Source organism: Triturus cristatus, chromosome 4_1, assembly GCF_964204655.1.
Source record: "Triturus cristatus chromosome 4_1, aTriCri1.1, whole genome shotgun sequence".
Lineage (NCBI taxonomy): Eukaryota > Metazoa > Chordata > Amphibia > Caudata > Salamandridae > Triturus > Triturus cristatus.
In genome coordinates, this window is record NC_140585.1 from 1,205,013,926 (window position 1) to 1,205,035,940 (window position 22,015).

At 40.6% G+C, this 22,015-nt stretch overlaps 1 protein-coding gene across 1 annotated transcript in view; it reads right to left on the reverse strand.

Moving 5' to 3' along the window:
* CERS5 (ceramide synthase 5) overlaps positions 1 to 22,015 on the reverse strand; it is a 539,422-nt gene that overhangs the window by 327,451 nt on the left and 189,956 nt on the right. Inside the window, exons 3-5 of the mRNA XM_085654524.1 lie at positions 3,172 to 3,302; positions 2,514 to 2,571; positions 2,058 to 2,108 (exon numbers count right to left, since the gene is read on the reverse strand). Of these exons, the coding sequence (XP_085510650.1) occupies positions 2,058 to 2,108; positions 2,514 to 2,571; positions 3,172 to 3,302 (240 nt within the window). The remainder of the gene's footprint in view (positions 1 to 2,057; positions 2,109 to 2,513; positions 2,572 to 3,171; positions 3,303 to 22,015) is intronic.

The window sequence follows — 22,015 nt, forward strand, 5'->3', positions numbered from 1 at the left end:
CCTGGATAGCAGGATCCCAGCCAGACTAGTCAAAAACCATCCAAATACCAGGCAAAAAGTTGGGGGCAACCATATAGTCAGATTCCACCTTCCTACACGGACCATGAGCAGTTTTTGCAGTCAAGGCAGATTTGGGCTTTGGATCAGGGGTAGTTGTACTCATTGTCCGATGCTTTTGTGCCGGCTGAAGGGTGGCCGAGTCCAAATCTGATTGAGAATCATAATCATGAATAGAGGATGATTCCTCTTGTGCCGCCGAAGCTTCCTCATCTTTGACCTGTTGCCGACCGAAGATGTCCAGAACATTGTTCGCTTGCCTGCGCTGCATTTCTTGGCGACAAGCACATCAATCTCTGAGGGTCTTTTTCTGATCAAACAGATTTGCAGGCCTCACAGGTGTCCTCTCAATGATCTGGCGAGAGGCATAGGTTGCAAATGCAGTGTTGGTCGGTATGGGGGCACTTAAAATGACACTCATGACAGAAGCGGAACGGAGTTCATTCCATCAGCAGGTCATTCTCCGAAGGACGTTGAAATGGAGAAAAGGAGCCTGGCCAGGCATGGCTCATAGGCCACAAGAGTCAGACGAAAACCTGCTACACAAAATGGTGAGCTCTTGGACGAAACGAACTACACGATCAAGACAATACCGTTGAGTGGAGATCTATACAATAACCAATAGGTTGTTCTAAGGAGTCTCAAACCGGAGCGCAAGAGATTACATCCGAACCAGTCAGCAGAAAAAAACAATCTGAAAATGGCATCGATAATCATGGGGATGAGTCACAACCTTGTGACTCGAAGAAAACTTCTTGAAACAAAAACAACTTGTAATCATCCAAGCCCAACACTAGATGGTGGACTTATGGAAAGCATGAGTATCTACAGCACACATGCTTCGAACACTAGATACTCTGTTGTGTTTGATCTCATGCCGAAGAGTTTCGGATGTGAGAGCCCTGGATGTACCAAGTAGGATATTCACTCCAGACAGAATAACTTTATATATTTTAAGATTAACAAAATGTAACTCAAGGACTGTCTCATACTTAGCATTTCCAGATGTTCCAGAGCTATGTGTTAGAGCAGTGAAGGCTTATGAGTCTATGACAGAAGATCTGCGCCCTCAGGGTGAAAGAATTATTCATTGCTCTCATTACACCTCACAAAGTTGTTTCTTCTCCTACCATTGCTAGATGGGTCCGATGGGCCATGCAGGAGGAGGGGATTAACATCTCTTATTTTGGAGCTTACTTCAATTGGAGGACATTATCAATGCAAATTCAACCTTCAAAAGGTTTTACTTCAAACCAGTTTCAAATTTGGCATCTCTGGTGGTCGTGAAGCTTTAAACTAGCTTAATCCTCGCCTCCGGTCGCGACACAGAATGAAACATTTCCTAGCATTTGTTACTATGCCCACCTAATAAGATGTGAAATTATAATAATGAAGTTGTTCAGTTAATGAGCCTGTACTGTTATACAATAATAAAGAGCGCTTCGCAATTTCTTGTCTTGATAGATGCACCTGCATATTGTGTTCTTATCCAGCATTGTTTGATGACCTTTGCGTTAACACAGTTGCGGAAACCAAAACCTTACGTCACTCGTTTGTCTTCTCAGGGACAGATTTGAATAAACAAGAGTGATCCTTGGAGAAGTCGGCTGTGTTTGTAGGAAGAAAGAAGAGGATAGAGCATCTCCAGAGAATGTTGAGAGGATCTACGGTGTTCAGATTGGATAAACTGTTTTGTTTCTTTTCCAAAGGGCTCATGGGAAATGTAGTTTAATGTTGATATACATATCTTTTATTGGCTGCTTGCTTATAAAGTGGAAAACGTAAGGCCTAATCCTCGCTTCCAAGTCCTAAATACAATTGAAACTTTCTGCAATGATAGCTAGGACATATTTCATTACACATTTAATCGTATTTTACTAAATATTAGAAATAGAAGAAAAATATCAAAAACCAATCAAAAAAATCTTAATGACAAACTTATTCTATCACATGTACAAGACAGACATGCTCATTATGGGGTTGAATAACAGTCTAAATACCTGATAGGGGTAATTGTACCAGCATTGTCTAGTATCCCAAAACCAAGGTGTCTGCAGAGAAAAATCATAGTAGAAAACATTATACAATTCGTAAGCATTTGAGGATGCCAACATACAAAATGCTCAAGGCATCCAGGACAACACATTTGATCCTTTCTTCCATGCCGCCCCTCCCCCTCCCCCCCCCCCACCCAACTGTCTATTCCCTCAATGTAGTTGGGATTTAATGTATTCTACATTCAATACTCACAAACTTTACATTTGTACTGCAAAAAGAGCATTAAACCGGATAACTAAAATTAAACTCCACCTCTCATCCGGCATACCTATATCTTTAATTGAATAGCAAGCTGTCTGTGTCCCTGCCCCCAAAAACCCCCACTTTGTCAATACAATCCTTAAAAGTTTATTTATATAGCCAATCTGTAACTATTTGGATAGAAGAGTGTAACTCACCGACCACACAAATCGTAATCCATAGGAGAATATATACAAGTAAAATGTAAACCTCCACCTGGAAAGGGAAACCAAAGGTCATATAATACATTTAATGGGCATTTCTAATTAAACAGCAGGTCGTCAAGATGTACCAAATGGCAAACCACAGCTGGTCATGTGAACTGCAGGAAGTTTAGGCTAATCAAAGCCTCACCCCCAGATGTGTAGCCAGTATCCAGACTCAGTGAACCATGAGGACAACAAATAATGATTATCAAACGTCACATTGTATTCAAATCACAAATTAGGCACAATATAGTCCATTAGGTTAGAAAATGTTTCTGCGGCAAACAGAGCTTATATCAGTATGATGCCTTTTAAGAGCAGTGTCCAGAAATGTGGTGCCTTTTCCTCCAAATTGTAGATAAAGGAAATAGGATTCAGGTTTAGCAAAAGGGTCTCTATATTTTGCAATAAGAATGGCATTCTACCCACCACCTGTTAATCAGACCTATGTGCTTCAAATTAAGTGCCAAACCCAATATGTGAAATAAGATTTTTTTTCTGCGACCTAACAATAACTGATTTGAAAGCTGCTAGCCTTCAGTTCAAAAAGGAGCAACGTTTCCAAATAAAGCAGAAAACGCATCACAGAGATGGACAAATGCACACCTACATGCTCTCGCAAAACTTTGTGAGTGTGCTAGGCTTGTCTTGATTCCGCCGATCTCGAAACCATCGTTGGATTTTCCTGGTATCCCAGTCCAGCTGCTTCGATAACCCTTCTAACCTCTTATTATCTGGACTCTGTGGAAGATAAAAAACAGATTGTCAGAAAATAAAATCCTGTACGATTTTATTTCTGGCGAGAGCCTTAAACTGTCTAGAACTCTTCCAAATCAGAACTATTAACACAATTTGGAGAGAAAAACATCCTTGTGTAAGGTTACTCCCCCAGTGGTGACACTCTTAGTTAACAGTAACACAAATTCTCCCATCCAATGCTGCTCTCCATTTGTGAACACATTCCATTTCCATTGCACACTTCTACCAGTGCTCTTCTGATCCTTCAGAAATCTTCTCACCTTGAGCACCTCTCCCAATTTCATCACAAGACCTTCTCCCAGTACTCCCCATCTCCTAATGTGCCTAACAAATGCATACATCCAGTCTCCAAAAGACCCTACAAGATGTAGTTTTTCATACATCTGCCCAAAACATCTGCCAGTGCTCATTAAATCCCTTTAAAATCTTCTCACAATGCTTCCCAATTCCACTTTCAGGTAGTGTCATCAGTACCCTTGAGACCATCGTTGCTTATCTCTTTTGAGACCTTGAAGTGCTACCAACACAAAGGACCATCTCTCAATGTACCAAACACCAGACCTGTCTCACCAGAGCTACCACACCCAAGAACCTTTTCTAACTGCACGCACATGTAAAACAGCTTCTCACTGCTCTTCAAACCTGCTAGATCATTCACCCATACTTCATGCACACATTGAAGCCCTTCCTTCAAAGATTTCTCACAACTTGAGGACTTCCGACTAGTCTCCATGTGTTCCTACTCATTTGACATTTTCCAATGCTGCCACTACACAAATCTATTTCAAAGTGCTTCTTCAACCTAAAACGTCTTTATAGTGGTTCTTCATAACCATTTGTGGCATTATATTAGCGTGGCCTAAACCCATGGTCATCCTCCCGAGCTCCCTACATGCTTTTAAAATCGCAGTAAAATGTTTTAAAGACAACATGCTTTTAAAGTAACAGGCTGAATTAAAGAATCAATAGCAGCATTAACACCAACTATATTTTGTTTCACAAACATTGGACTTAAGTCAAACTATCAAGGACAAATTAACAAAGCATGCATTTGTTCTTGTATTTAACAAGTAAAATAAAAGGACAGTCTCCATTCCTGGGCACACCAGTGTTAGATAAAAAATTGTTTTCTTCTTGGGATCCGTATAAACGTTTTGATAAAAAAAAAATTAAGGATCCAAATTATGCATGTAGAACTGCATATACTTCATTTTAGCTGTTCTAATAATCGGAGAGAGTCAAACTATTTTTAATCAAATAAGAAAAATCTGTCTCAAACCTTTGAGAAACCAAACTTTAAAGTCTGTTTCTAAATAACAACTTAGACTAATGCACATCACGATCTGCCAGTTAATACCCTAAATATCCATAGCATCAGTAAGATCGTGACAAATCAACAAAGGTTACTCGGACTACTCAATTCAATGTAATGAAAGCTCACAAGGGACTCGTCTACAGCTACCTTAATGCTGTTCCAGGACCAAATAGTCAAGGTCAAACCTCAGTAAATGATATCGAACATTCCTCATTCAAGACAAAAAGCCGAATAATTTCCATAATCAAAATTCAGAACTGTCAACTAAGGCAATCTCTTGTAACAAAATAGACTCAAACAAGAGCTGCTGTCAATTTTGCTATGTAAACCATTAACAAAGCATCAGCTTTTTGTTAGCCAATGGCTGCAAATAAAGCTCAATAAACCCATCCTGATCAAGGAGGCTGGCTATACTCAGATGGGTTTAAAAAAGCTCCTTAGCACAAAGGATAAAATTAAAAAGCATGCCTAAATGGACACAATGTATACAGTCCATAATATTGTTATTAATTTAAATTATAACCACGTTTGGAAGGTGGCCTTCTAAAAATCATTAGCTTTGTTTCCAATGAATCAATTTAAAGAATGTGAGGATTTACATTCCTTAAGGACCACCAATTTTCACTGGAGAAAAAAAACACAAGTGATGCTTTCTTTGAGACAATATCTTCAACACACAATTAACAGACAGGCCACCAAAAATAGGAAGAAAAGAATTAACTTCATTTTCAGCACCTGGTTGGTCCACAAGATATAAAGAATAGAGCTGGGGGTCAAATATGCTCCCCTGCGGAAGTTCCTTTTACTGGTATAAAAGATTTAATTTACTTAATTGCACCTAGTTGCAACCCTATCCAATCCTTTAACACAATAAGATTTGGGGGGGAATACCCTAAGTTTTCAGCTTGAACCATAACATAAATAGGTAAACTCTAAATAAGAAGCATGCCAAATTAGTGAAAGCTGCATTATGCAGTTTCTTTTTGTAACTTGGATACTTCTGTCCCACAATATTTAGGTGTAATAATGATATTAAGTGTTTAACAATATGCTCTGAAGCCACAGTGGTCAAACGGGATGGCTAGTCTCAGTCGACCAAGCCTTTTTAAATAGACAAAATGAGGGTCAACTTATGCAGAGATAATAAACGTAATTCTGTACTACATTCACAAACAAGGAGGCATGTGATCTCTCCTGCTATCACAGGAAGCGTTACAGCTCTGATTCCATCACTGTACCCTGAAGTACATGGTGGTTTTAGAGTAAAAACAAAGGGACATGGTCACAAAGCACCAACTTTAACTGAGACCCACCAAGTGAGATTGACATGATGTCATTGAAAAACAGAAAAAAATAAGATCACACTTTTTATACACTGACCAACTGATTGCCTTCCTTGCAACCACAATGCATGCTCAAAGCAACATTACATTTTTAGAACAATCTGATGCATTGCAATATACTGTGGGAGAGAAAAAAAATAGAACAAGGTTGAAACCTTTAGACCAACATTTTTACTCGACATCACAGATTATGCCTATTATGCTACTGAGCAAAGTCATCCGAAACAAGATACTTTGCTCACCTAGGAAGAGAGAAAACAGCAGCAGACTGGCTTCTTCAAAGCAGTCGAGGCATAGACATACAGACATTATTTATTATGGAAAGTTTATGAATGAGTATGAGCTGCCAGAGGGGCTGCTGACTGGCCCAAACAAGGGAGAAAACTCAAAGAAGTACTGGACAGTAAGGTTAAACAGGTAAAGAATTCAACATTCATAATTAATTAAAAGAAGGTGCAGAGAGAGAGCCTGCATCTACAAGATATCTGCATGCTACGTGGTCTCTACTCCCCTTCTACTGCTACGAAATGTATGAGACAGCCTCCATGGCATAAACACCATAGGACTCAAAGTGTCACGAAATACAATTTAATGAGTAGGTCAGCTCATAATGTGCCATTCCCAACCGGTCTCTATGACTAAGTAACAAAGCAACTCCCATGTGGCTAAAGGGAAATAAGCTGCACTTCCAATCCCTAGCTCAAACACTTAAACTAATAACTACAAAGGAGGTTTGCCAATATATTTAATAAGAGAAACTAAAAGCACTATCACTTTTTAATCTTAAACAAAACATTTTTGTTGGCCATACTATGCACCATTGTAACTGATTTTATTAAAATGAGCAATGGCTTGGGCTTTGTACCCTGTTGCCTTGACTCCGACTGGCTAACCATGTTTGTTACTTTGATACCCAAACAGCCTATATCACGCTGACCTGGCTGCATACACATTATTCAATAGGCCTGGAGTAACAAAAGGCTTGTTACTGAGTCCTGAATTTAAGATCGTCTCGTTTTTTGAGACCTCGAATGTTTTGTTAAATTCTGACTTGGAAACAGAGGCAACATTTTAACAACATTGGTGTCCTGCCCTCAGTGTTTGCCAACACTGATTTAGGGTGTAGAGCTTGTCTTCTACTTGTGTCTTTTGATTACAGGATGGGTGGGGTTGTAGCAATTTTGCTACGGCATACAGTACAAGAGACAATTTACAAGTGTGCAACAGGTGAGTTGATGCCATAAATTCAAATCTGTTATAATAAAAATAAATATAGATGAACTTGGAGTGAAGTGAAGGGAGAGTGAGATACAAATCAGATGAAGTCAACTTCAGAACCTTTTTATTTTTTTACCAGAATGTGAAGTGACTTATAGATAATAACATGCAGTAATTTGGCTTAATTACATTAATAACGGTCACCTTCAAAGCATCATATCATTGAGAGTCAAATTCAATGAGCAATTTTTGACAATATTGTACAATTCATCCAAAAAGTCCTGGCACACCAAACGGCCAAAGTGCCCATCACGAAGAACCCAACGGACAAGTTACTTACCTTCAGCAACGCTTAATCTCGTAGAGACAGGATCTAACAGCAGATTCCTCATCTTATAATCCTCTCTAGGTGCCAGACTGGATACAGAAATATTTATCAGCAGTACCTCTGTGCGTCGGTAGAGGGCGTAGAGCTACTTCACAGCGACCACGTCTCCCAAATGTTAGGTCAATGGAGTCCATATAAGCCCTTACCGGACGTGCAGACATCAGTTTCTTTTGTGGCCATTTCCGTGACAACAACGCAGAGCCACTTAGAGAAACAGTCTCAGGAAACAGTGTGCTAAAAAGGGAAAAATCTTGTATTAACAAGTACTGATTGAAAGAATTGCAGTAGAAAGCAAAGAGGGCACCTAGGTGACTGCAAGGCCCTCAGTTCGCAGAGTGGGGAGGATGGGTGGTTCCATTAAGATTCTGCAGCTAGTTCCTTTCTCTACTAGATAAGGCGTTACCGAAGGTAAGTAACTAGTTCACCTGATAAAGACATCTAGCCGCAGATTCCTTATCTTAGAATCAGATCCCCAAGCAATACCATCCTTGGAGGAGGAGCTGCAAACTGACCTCATAAAGATCCCCAAATAGGTGAAGCCGGTCCAAAAGATAGAAAGGCACTATACAATCGGAAAAATGATAGGTGAAGCAAGATGTTCACCGAACGACTGCTCTCCAAGGAGTAGTATTTGAAGCCCGTAGGAAGTAGACCATGAGACCAAGACCATGAGAAATACAGTATAGAACCAGCAAGAGGCAGCCCCAAAAAGGGATGCAACTTACCATCGGGGAATGCAAAGGCACCAAGGACAATAGTTCATAGAATCTAGGCTGAAACTAATGGAAGGAGCATACACAGCGTGCTCAGCCGCAGCGAACAAGTACAACGAACAAAGAGGACCTCACCCATCATCACGGAAACTATCCCGAGAAACAGATTTCGCAAAAAGGGCCTCCAATCACAGAATAATGGAGAAAAAGAAAATGAGAGAACAATGAATGCTTAAGAGCACAGCTAGAAAAACAAGAATGGTAAGAAACTCCTCTTATGCAGAGAGCCTGGATAGATATACAAGGCATCCTCCGTAATAATGTAACGGAGACGCTCATTGAAGAGAAGGAAGGAATCAGACAAGTACAACCAAGAAGGTTGAACCAGGTCACAAAGAAGGGTGTGTGTAAAATGCAGAGATGTACACCGTATAGAAGGCCAGACGACCATATGTGTAAAACGCATACATACATCTATATCTGAAGTAAAAGATGTCTACAGGACATCTATTCAAGAGGTAGGTGTATACATGTAGAAACATCCAAGGACAAATGCATACAAGGATAAATATGTATATAAAAAAAACATAAAACATAGAATTCCCGTAGATACAAAAGTCAAACAGGGTACAGCGAAAATATATTCACTCCTCCAAAGGTAACTCATGTCTCTGCCAGTGAGCAGGAGAACGAGAAGTGGAGGAACAAGGGACACTCCAAGAACAGAGGTAACCACGGAAGATAAGAGATGATGCACCCTACAAGCTAAAAGAGGTTACAACAGTAACTGAGGTGGAGATTGAAAGAACCACAACATAATGCCACATAAGAGCAGGAAGTGGAAGGCATTGCCCACCACAGGAAAACATGGGTAACCATCCAAGAACCAACGCCACGAAGGAGTAAGGATGTCAGTAGGCAGTAGCAGGAGAGGCAAAGAATAAATAGCATGTGGAAAGTCCACCATGAAAGAGAAGAAGAAAAAGAAGAAGACTGCTAGGGGGAACAAAGGGTCGGTGGAAACAAAGGTCAACAGATAGTCAATTATGACAATTACACATTGCCCAACTTATGGGAGCAGGGGCAAACAGGTAAGAAACCTGCCCAATGCTTCCTGGAAACTTGAAGTTAGGATAGAAAAGAAGGAAGACCCAGCTCCTGTGAAATAAGGACACCAGACAAGGATCCAGACAATCAAGGGGACTGATGTCCCAGGTGAAGATAACCGAAAGAACAGCAGACAACAGCTAATCCCCAGAGGCGATGACACTTGTATAAAAACCCTGCAGAAGGCAACAACAGCAAACGTACCACAAGTAGGTAGGTAGAACACTGAAGGGGGGAAAAAACACAGACAAGAACACCAGATTGCAGAAGATAGGCAGCATCAGGGGCACAATAAAGGAGAAATAGGGGGAGGGCGGCACATAAGAAAACAGTGCAAAGGTGCAAATCGAAATAATACACCAACAGGATGCCAAAACCATAAGGGCATCAGAGAAAGAGGGTCTTAGAACCCAGGCCCGAACTGAGAAAACATAGTAAGAGTAGGAGAAAATCCATGTGTCTCAAAGAGTAAAGCAGAACAAAAAGAAGGTCCACACCACAGAGGGTCGTAGACCTGAACGACAGATAACCAGGACAAGAGCATGCCCATATTTAGGGGACAGAGAAAAGAAAAAATGCAGTCCCTATTAGGGATACTAAGTGTATAGACAGCTTATAAAACACCTCTAATGCATACAAAATAATGTTCCCGAAAAAGAAGAACAAGGCTACAGTGTATCTGCACAACGTAACAGAAAACCAGCTACAGAGAAAGCATTCGGGTAGGAAAAAATTAAGTGGCAGAAAGAAGCAGTGAAAACAGACTCCCATGAGATATGTGAGCAAGATGTGTTTCAGATGGCTGGAAACAAAACCGGTCACTGACAGCATAAATGAGAAGTAAAGTACCTGCAGAAAGCAGGAACACCACACTGGGTGTAACCTTGGAAGGGAGACAGTACTCCGCGCCTATTAAGGAGGACAAGAGTCAAAACAAGGGGAAACAAACTGGCCCTGATAACCTTAGTAAAACGAATAGGTAAGACTCCGCACCATCATGACTATCTCTGAACCGGCAAAAGGCCGAGTCGGAATGTGTGCCAAAAAGGGTGGTGCCATCAAAAGGCTGATCAATTAAAGTAGTTTCCACAGCCTATGAACAACCTAAGTATGCAACCATGCAAGCCGACGTAGAGTAATGGAAGAGGCCGTAGCCCAACCAACAGAATCAGTGGTATCCATACCACAGCGGATGCTAAGAGTGGCAGCTTGCTGACCATCATGGCCCAGGAGACCAAGAGCATTCCGGGCTACCTCTGGAAGCAAGGGCAAGAGGTGTTTCACTGAGTCCCGCATGACGTGGGAGAATCGGCAGGACACAAGAAGTGTTCAGAGAGTGCAAAGCAGTGCTAGAAGAAGAGAAAATATGCCTACCACAATCGTTGAACTTCCAGGTTTCTCTCTCTGGAGGGACAGGAGGGAGAAAGTCAATATTTTGTGTGACCAAAGCAGTCTGAACCACAAAGCTCCTAGTATATGGAAAGTTCACTACCGTAACTAGGAGTATTCCAATTCAACCATGCTTGAAGGTGGAGATCAGGAACTTCACTTCTGCTTAGCATGGGTAAAGTCAGAGTTCTAAAGCCTGTAAAAGTATAGGGTCCAACAAGAGAAAACAATTTGGGGTGATCACGAGGAAAAATAGGATTTCATACAACATGAATGAAGATCTTTTAAGGAAGACCCATGAGTCGACTGAAAACCATACTGAGGTTCAGGCAGTTGCCAGAGATATTTTTAAAGTATTACTCTCATTAAGCCCTCCATGAAGGCTGGTATTTTAAACAGGAGAGTGCACGCTTGGTTTTGAAGGTACGCTGCAACTGCCATTAAGCGTAAGCCCATAGAAGTGTTGGTAAGGCCTGCCTTGTGCAAGAAGCTATCTCCAGCACAGAAGCTTTCAAAGGATCCAACTGTCTGAAAATGCAGTAATGCAGCGGTTCCCAACTTGTGTTCTGCAGGGGGGGGGGGGGAGGGGGGGGGGGTCCTTAACACATTCCCAGGAGGTCCGCAGGTACCACTTTTAAAAGAACTGCACTTTCCTTGTATGACCAGCAGTTTACAGGCAACAATAAAAGTGTCACGATAACTAGGGTGATTAAAATATCTGCTGGAGACCGATGGGAGTTTTGTCTAGTGGCAGCTTTGACTCATCTAAGGTAGCACAGATGGTTAACATGCCTGCTGTAAAAAACATGTACCATGCATTTCATTTCAAAGAACAGTATTTCAGGAGTATAGCTCAGTGGGTTACTCCTTTTGTCACAGGGAATCGTTTGTTACTACGCAGTTCATAAGTTACAATCGTTATCTAGCACAGCGAGCTATGAACTGCCATCAAAGAGCTGCATGGCATGCAAACTGCATGGTACAAATTAGAAAGTTATGTTTTTTCCCAGCCTCTCATTATCCGGATGCTGCAAAAAAAGGTTTGATTGGGTAGAAATACATTCTTATTAATAATGTCAACACTAACCACTGTATTAGGTTCTGAATCCCGAGTTTGTGCTTCTCCAAACCAATCACTCTAAAAATGCCTACCAGTATTGCGGACTTGTGAATCCTACACCTTGTAGTCTCCTTTGCCTTATGTAACGTTTCCTTTACACTGATTTACACACATATGATTCATTGTCTTTTTATGGGTGTGATGTGAAGTGCTACAACGCCCTACACTGGTATAAGAGGTACTATAAAGCAAATAAAATACATGTGACGGTTTATGTAGAGATGAAAGGCACTGTTGGAGGGTGATAGTGAGGTAATCATTGAAAAGCCCCAACAAAGATTGCCGTTTCCAGGTGCACAGTAAGGTCAATGTTTACTATGCATTACAAGCATTTGCAATGCAATAGGTCTCGCTTTTGTGAAATGACGTTTTTTAGTTATGTTTTTGGATGTCTAAGCATTTTACCTTGCTGTTCCGTAACATGAAGCACTGGCAAAGTCAGAAAGAAACAATGCACTTTGTGCTTGTAGTTTAGTAAAACAACTCCAGTGACAAAAAAACAAGCCGGTCGCCTGTCTAGATTATTAAAATGCTGTGTTTCAGCATTCACATGTGTTTCTGAAGTTAATCTTATCATGCATGTTATAAAATGACAAAGTTAAAAATAAAAAGCAAACAAAATGCCCAGAGTGATATTCTGATTAAAATTAGCAAATAACTTGCCTGATTCGGCTCAAAAGCACGGATTCCTGCATGTTATTCCGTATCCCAGCTGCAAAACTCAGGATGGCATGAGTAGGGGAAGAAATACCGCACGGTAATAGCGCACTGAAGGGAAGATTTACCATTTCTTCACGTAGCGCAGTGCAGCAGCTAGAAATTACTTAAAATAAACCTCAGCCCTACGGAGCGAAGAAATTTGGACATACATTTAAATGTTTATTTTTGTCTTCTTTTACCTCATTCTACCTTCACTTAAGCATTTCTCTGTATTCGTCCCAACTGTAAAGAAGCACTTCTCCAAATTATATTTTCTATTCATATTCCGAACAATGTAATAAAATTAAAACACCAACCAGTAGGGGCATTGGTGGATGTAAATGATCCTTTACAGTTGCAGGGCAAGATTACTACAGTGGGGTGAGGGACAACCCCTGCGCTTCCCCATCAACCACAACAAGGGCGTTACGTCACTCATGTCATCAACGTATACCAAACACATCTGGCTGATGTGATGGCCTTCTATTCTAGTTCTATATATGAGGACCTACATTGCATGACCTTGCAGTCTACGGCACTCGTCGTGATCTAGGAAACCATTTAATTTGCTTTATAAATTTACGTAAACAGGACAATGAAACTGAACCACTTTACTTTTGTACACTTCCCTTACACAAAATGCTCTTTAGCTCAACAGTTGATTGAATTAAGTGCGTGCGGTGCCTCCCACAGCATCATGAGCTCTCCAAGTGTCGAAACAAACCAAGAAGACAAAGAAACTAATGACACTGACAACTGGAAAATGACTACTTGATCTATACATTTATCAATATGAAGCAGCACATGGCAAACGATCTGTCACACCCGCTGATCTCACCAAATGCTTTTACAAGAAGAAAGAAAAAAATACTTACTGTGGAGTTTACAAAAATGTATTCAAAAATACAATGCGTTATTGCTTGCAATAAATTCGGCTGTATAAAGGCAAATACAAAAGATGGAATATTCAAATGCTTAAGTATCCTTCTCCTATATAGCGTTGTTCTCCCACCCCTTAAGAGAATAGAAGACGCTCTGGCAAAGTCGATAAGCCTCACTTGCGAGAGAGAGATTGGCTTTATAAATCTTTTTAGTCATCTTGTACAGTAAGCAGCACGGCGCTATGATGTAACCGGAGTGACTGGCCAATAAGCTAAGACATAGTGGCTGTTTTCCTCTTGCATGGAATCAGATGGTGAGAAAACAGGGTAGGCCACCCGGCACTCTCAGTTTAAGTGTAGAATATTCCACCAGCATGAGGTGGGGGTGCCCACTAGTACAGAGATAAAAGCAGGTGTTGGTATCTTTTTCCATTCAAGTGCTTTACACTTTGTGTCCTTGGGGAAATCCGTACAACATAGCTGCTTTGCCGAAACTAAAACACGCTGTTTTACTAATGCTAAAGAGGGAAAAACATTTATAATTAAATGGGTTTAGAGTAGAAATAGGTGGTATATAGTGAAATCATTTTATTTTTAAATTAATATGTGTCTTTCTGACTTTATTAGTACTTAATTGGGCCTTTTATGGGATACTGGAGTCTATAACCCACGTGACCTTTATACATGCGTGGTATGAGAGCTGGAAAAAGTGATGTGACTCGAACACAGTCAAAGGACGAAAATGATACAGACCCTGGGAACCAGCCCTGAAGACCTGAGAAATGGATGTGAACCTGCAAAGTTTATACTTTTGTTTCTTAAATGATGTGCATGCAGGTGGGAGTAAAGAAATATGAATACAAATTAAGGGGTGGGATCACTGAACAAAGAAGTGAAAGAATAATTTGGAAAATAAGCATGGTGTGATGATCAGCCCCCTTGCCTGTCCAGAGTTAGAAATTTCATGATATTGAAACATTAATGGGTGGTACATGAGCATAGAAGGATATAATTGAGGTAGCTTTTAGTTAGTTAGCATGAGACCAGGATGCTGTCCGAGAGCACAAAGCAAGGAGGGACGCTGAATGCTGCAGAGCTCAGGATGCTTTCGGAATGAGGAGCGAATGCTGATGAAGAATTGAATTGCAGAACCAATAGTTTAAATTTACTTGAATTAGAAGAAGATCGCGGAAGAATCTAGAGGAGGCAGAGAGGGGTGCGACGCCAGTGTCGGTGCTAGAGAGTTCATCTATACTGTCCTGATTCCTGTCCTGAAACCTTTGTTGCCTGATCTTTCCCAGGGGACCCTTCCCAGCTTCTTGCCAGGGGGTTGGTTCTCACACCATCCTAGGTAATTATAAGTTCATGAATGTGCAGATGTACTTTTCTCTCTCTCCTCTCCACTCTTAGCAACATCATTGCAAAGTATGTTAAATTAGTTTGATTTATTGACTAAATGAATCTTCCTTCCTTTGAGTAACAGAGACTGTACTGTACTTGGAAATGTTTCACATTAATTTAATTTAGATAAAGCCTTAAAACTTTCCTGAGTCTGTGGTTATTTCATTGCAAAGAAAACTGATTTATGTCATTTCACCATCAACTAGTTCAAACTAATGGTCCATTGACCAGAAAAAAGAACTTATCAATCAGTGAAAGATTAGTTAGGTGTGACAGGTAATTAATCTTGCAATAAGAAACAACATAAACTTTGATCCCAGCAGTTTAACTAGTCAGTGTGTGTATCTGTGTTTATGGGCCCGGGTGAGTATATGGTGTTGGATTATCTGTGGCTGGTTCACCGCTGGATCAGTTTTCTGGTAGCAGAGCTATGGTTATTATTGACTAGTTTAGTGATAAGTATTGATTATTGAGTTGTTGATTATGTTTCAACAAACCCGTTTGTATTTCGTTTTATGTTGTCTGGAAATTCCCGGGAAGTGAATATCGGGTGGTAAATGGAAGCCACACTGCAGTGAGGTTACTCGTCTGTTCGAATAGCACTGAGAAGCTATGCAGGGCTGGCAGTGTTAAATTAGGGATTTTTTTTTTTTTTATAAAAGTGAGAGTGAATGATAGCAAAAGAGTTCGCTAGAAAGGGTAACACCGAAGGAGCCACAGGTTCGTCTGAGCTTGAGTGAAGGGTAAGCGGAAGGTTTTACTCGCAGTGTATGAAGAGTAAGCGCAAGGTTTTACTCGTAGGAAAAGAAATCAACTGTCCTTTGAATTTAGCGGAACAGACAAGAGTAGCGGATGTTTTTACGTTATTAATGAAAATGTAATGCGAAGTTGTAAGAAAATACATTTTCGTTGCCGGAGTTGCAGGGACGTCACAGAGGGCCACGCTGGGATTGGTTGAAACAGCGGGAGTGTGACTGATGCGAATTTGTAAAAGAGGGGTCAGTAGTAAGGAGTGATACTGACGTCACAAAAAGGACGCGCTAGTATTGGCTAAACGGATAGTGTGAGCTTGAATTTGATTGGTTCAAAGAATAGAATAGAAGCCGCGCTAGGATTGGTCAAACCCACAAGTGTGAGCAAGAATCTGATTGGTTGTCAAAAATAGAAGCTGCAATAGTATTGGACAGTGGAGTTTGGATGTGGAAATACGATCCAACATTAATAGGGAATCGCCCAGACAGAAGATATTTAGGATTTGCCCGAGACGGATATATAAAAAGATCCTCACCTAAAATGTATGGAGAAAAGAAAAAAATGTCATTTGTGCAGAAAATTCAAAATTACTTTAAGAAAGATAAACCCATTAAGACTAGAGAAGGAATTCTTATCCCACCTCCGAAGACACCAGCATCATTTATGATAATGGAGAGAGGCTACCATACCTGTGTGTGGTTAGAAAATTGGATAGAGTACACTAAAGGTGATGGAGTGTTAGCTTTTCCAGAATATGGTACGTTCAATGGAAGAATCATTCAAAATTTGAGAATGAGGATGAATGAATTAGAGCCTAGACCTAGATTAACACAGTATGAAGCATTAAAAGAATTGGAAACTGAGTCATTTGAGCACAATAGATCCAGAAGCAGCAGGAGTTAGAGGATTTTTCCCTAAACAGATGCGTGAATCACAAAGTCAGATGAAACAATGGAGACAAGCGATGATTACAGAAGGATTATATCCTGTATTAATGGCTGAGGAACAGTCTGGGGGCAAGTGTACAGAGATAACTAGGCATTTAACAATGACAGGTTGTGGGGAATCAGAATATGAGTTTATGGAGGACATTCTAACGAAAAACCCTCCACCATATCAGGAAGGACCTAGTAGAACTACTCCAAGTGCCCCTACATTGGGAACACCCTTGGTTCCACAGGTTATACATGACCTAATAAATGGAAGGGTACTTCAGGAAAAGGAAAGAGAAACAATAAATAAAAATAGAGGAGAATTAATACAGAAAATAACCCAATTGAATACCCACAATGAAGCATTGACTATACCAGTGACTAGATGGCCCGTTGCTCCATCGTATGGGGATAAAACCAACTGTCCCAGATCGCCAGTCTTGACAACACCTACAATCGAACCTAGAAAAGAAAATATAATGATTGATGATCAAGCCAATGAGTGTGATTCGGTAATTTCATTAATGGATTTGCCGATAAGAGGACAGATAAACGAAACCCCGAAAAGAGTTACACCTAGTTGTTCAAAAGAAATGCGACTAGAAACAACTACAGGAGCCAAAAGTGCATCAATAGTTTCCCCAGAAGATTTAAAAAGATGGGCACAGGGAATAGTCAAACCGAAACAACCACCAAATATTTTAGATATTTACAGATTGAAAGTGGAATTGGAAGACATAATAGCTGGAAACGTGGGATTAGATAGACTAAATGCTTACAGTGAAGAAGAATTACTTTTCATTTGTAGAAGCATCACTAGAAATACAAATATATCTCACGAAAAGTTGACAGATCTTGCTTCAGAAATGGGGATTGAAATAGGGAAATCGAAAGTATTACAGAAGCCGTATAGAGCAGAATTTACTGATAAGGATTTGGAAAACATGAATGTGTCTGGAAGAAAATTGCAGATTAAAGAGTTAATGACCATCTTACAAAAGTGGGGCGACTTAGACAAGTGGAAAGCTAGGTGGATAAGGAAAAAGAAGTAAGCACAGGAAAGTCGAACGACATCTGAATTCTTATTGAAAGAATCAGGAAAAACAGAGGGATTGTGTCCAATGAGAGAAGTTCCAGGAGGAGGATATGTACATGTTCCATGGACATGATAAGATATTTTGTCATTTACTAATGATTTTCCAAAGTTAAGAGAAAAAACAGTTGAATGGTACAAACAGGTTGAAAGGTTTGTGAAGGTTTCTAAGGTTTTGTTGAAGGATTTGGATGGTCTATTTGACATAGTGGTGCCTGCTGATTTATGGACAGAATGTAAAATCACGGTTGATTGGCCTAGTGATGAGTATCCGAGAGATGAAAAGATAGGAGCCCCTTCAGAGGAAGTAATGAAGACATATCACCAAGTAATTACGTTCGTGAAAGGGAAATCCCACCAAAAGAAACAGATTGGGTAAAAATAGATAGGACAACACAAGAACTAAATGAGACTGTACATGCTTATTACGAGCGCCTATTGCAGGTGCTCGCGCAGTATAGCGGATTTGAGAACATCGGAGATAAGGATATGGGTCATTTTGCGTATCGTTTTGTGTCAGGTTTAAGACCAGAAATTTCCCAGATGATTCAGCAGCACATGTTGTGCTGGCAGGGAAAACCTATTGACGAGATTCTAAAGTATGCTTAGTATTGCGGAGATGATATTGAGAATAGACGTAAAAAGTTGGAAGAAAGAGTGATGTGGGCACAAGTGAAATTGGCAGAACATCAAGAGCTAAAAATAAACTGTCAGACTGATGATTAAGTGAAAGGACAGGGTCAGAATGATGATAATGGGGGGAAACCAAGACGACGAATGAGTAGAGAGGAAGCAAAGAAGAAATTTCCTTGTCATGGGTGCGGAAAATTGGGACATTGGAAAAACGAGTAAAAATATTCAGAATAATAATGGCCCAAATCAAAATTTAAATCCACAGACGCAGAATGAGGTGATAATTAGTCAACCGCAGCAGGTTGTTAATCAGCAGAGTCAGTTGCCACCTGTCCCTATGCCAAATTTTGCAAACAGAGCAAAGTACAGCGCAGACACCGGATTTCCAGAGGAAGTGGTAAGAAAAATTCTGTAACTTCACTGTCTCTTTTGCAGAATAGTTACATTCACGGAGATGATCAATGACGGTGCCTGAGGGGGAGGAAGAGGAGTACGTACTTGGCGCATCCTTGCCGGTAGATCAGTCAGGTCCATATATTGATGGTAAAGTAGAAGGAAAAGATATTACCTTTTTGTTGGACACTGGTGCTACCCGTTCTACTGTGAGAACAGCAGACATCCCAAACCTACCTCTCCCGGGAGAAGCCATCCAAGTAGTAGCCGTTTCTAACAAACAGATTAGAACCCCAATTACAGAACCAATGGAGGTGCGCATTGCCAATTTCAGGGAAATGCACACATTTGTGGTGTGTGATTCCAGTCCTGTAAACTTGCTAGGAAGAGATTTATTGTGCAAGATAAACTGCACAACTTATTGCACACCAGATGGTGTTGCGATTCAGACCCCTGATGAAGACGGTGTTTATAAAATAATGTTAGCAAAACAAGGCACAGAGGTAGACTAAATGTATTTAATAATGACGAAAGATGGTTTACCAGATGAATTAAAAAAGACTGTGAATCCAGAGGTGTGGGATTTCACTGGAAAAGAAGTAGGGTTAATGGCAACCGTAGATCCAGTAAAGGTGGCTGTAAAAGAAGGTGCAGTCTACCCAAATACCAGGCAATACAAAATGAGACCTGAAGTTAAAGCAGGTGATGCATCTGAAATTGATCGAATGATTAAATAAGGTATTTTGAAAGAAATAATGAGCAATCCTTGTAATTTGCCTATAATTGGCATTAAGAAACCTAGCGGGAAATACAGGATAGTGCAGGATTTAAGAAAAATAAATAAAATTGTTGTGCCTTGTTGCCCTTTAGTGCCAATTTCAGCAGTGATTATGCATCACATACCATGGAATGCAGGATTATTTACCGTAATTGATATATGCCAAGCATTTTTCTCCATTCCATTACACCCAGACAGCCAGTATTTCTTTTCATTTAAGTTTGAGGACCGTATTTTAGTGTGGAATAGAGTTCCTCAAGGGTATACAGAAAGTCCTTCAATTTTCAATCAAATTCTGAAAGAGTGTCTAGAGAAACTAGTTCTGCCTAGAAAACAGTTCTAGCCCAGTACATCGACGACTTGCTCATAGCGCCAAAGTCGCGAGATGATTGCGTTACTGATTCAGTAGCCATGTTGAATCATTTGGCTGATGGTGGACACAAATTGTCTCCAGAAAAATTACACAATTTTGTCGAACTGGAGACAAATATTTAGGACACCAAATAGAAAGAGGTGTGCGGAAAGTGACCCCTGAGAGAATAAAGATAATAAAACAAATGCAGTTACCACAAACCCAGAGAGAGATCAGAATATTCCTTGGCGTAGTGGGGTACTGTAGGCAGTGGACTGTAGGCTTCTCTTTGATAGCTAAACCACTAATACAGATGACACGGAAACGAGCAAAGGACCCAATAGTTTGGGATGATGAAAGCATGGAAGCCTTTGTGAGATTACAAAATTGTTTGTGTGAAGCCCCTGCCTTAGGTATGCCAGACTACACAAAAGAATTTGCACTATTCTGTTGTGAAAGAGAAAGTTGTGCACTCTTAGTTTTAACCCAAAGACATGGTTTAAGCCAACGTCCAGTAGCATACTTCTCTGCTACTTAGGACCCTGTAGCATCAGCATTACCTGGCTGTTTAAAAGCAGTAGCTGCTACTTGTAGGAGTCTGGAACAAAGTAAGTCCATTGTGATGGGACATCCTGTGAAAGTATACGTACCACATTCAGTAGAAATTCTTTTGACTAGAACTCGAACACAGTACCTTACCCCTAGTCGGATGACAAAGTATGAAAGAATCATTTTAGGAGCTGAAAATGTGACAGTGGTCAGGTGTACTATGCTAAACCCTGCTATTTTATTGCCAGATGTACGTGGAGAGGAAGTGAGAGATGAAGTTGAGCATGACTGTCTGGATGTGACTGAGCTATGTACTAAGCCTCGTCCAGACATACACGAAGAGCCTCTGAAAGAATCTGAGCATGAGCTATTTGTAGATGGCTCGTGTACGAGACATGAGGAAGGAGGATTAAGTGTTGTATGCACATTGGCTAGAATAGTTAAAGCATCCTATTTACCAGGAGTCAAGTCTGCACAAGTAGCCAAATTGATAGCTTTAATTAAAGCTTGTAAAATTGGGAAAAACTGGAGAGTAACCATTTTTACTGATGGCCAGTATGGTTACGGGGTTGTGCATGACTTTGGCCAGCTCTGGATGCAGAGGGATTTCATGACTTCAAGATCTCCTATTAAAAATGGAAAATGTGTGAAAGAACTGTTAGAAGCAATACAATTGCCAAAAGAAGTGGCGGTGGTCAAGTGTGCTGCTCATCAGTCAGGAGATGACTATGTGGTAGCTGGTAATCGCTACGCTGACCAGGTTGCCCAGTACTGTGCCAGAAATAAAATGGCACTAAACAGGAACAAGTGGAATTAGCTGCCGAATTATGCTATTCTCAGGAATAGAAACATTGGATGAAGTGAGACAGCTGTAGGATGAGGTAGAAGAGAGTGAAAAGGAGGAGTGGATAAAAATAGGGTGTCAAAGGAGAACAGACGATGACGTATGGGTTTATCAAGATGGCAGCCCAGTAATGCCAGATTGTTTGCTTTCACAAAGGGCCAGAATGTATCATGGAGACACACACGTAGGCAGGGATGCCATGATCAGGCTCTTTAGACAGGATTGGTACATTCCGAGATTTAGGGCTGTCGCAGAAAGTCTTTGCCAGAGATGTTTAACTTGTCAACAAATAAACACAGGCAGGAAAACAGTGGTCAGTTGGGGAAGAATTGGAAAAACAGAAGGACCATTTGTAAGGTTGCAGATAGACTTTATACAATTACCACCATGTAGGGAATTGAAATACGTCCTTGTCATAGTTTGTTTGTTTTCACGGTGGGTGGAGGCATATCCTACTATGAGAAATGACAGCATAACAGTTGCCAGACTACTGTTGAGGGAGCTAACGCCGCGGTTTGGTTTTCCAGTAACTGTGGAATCAGATAGAGGATCTCACTTTAATAATGAAATAATTTGGTTAATCTGTGAAGCATTTAAAATTGAACAAAAACTGCACTGTGCATATCGCCCAGAGGCTTCTGGAGTGGTAGAACAAATGAATGGCACAATCAAATCAAGACTGGCAAAGGTGTGTGCATCCACATCACTGTGTTGGCCAGATGCATTACCTCTTGTTCTGATGGGACTCAGAAGCATTCCTGATAGAAACACAGGATTGAGTCCCCATGAAATTC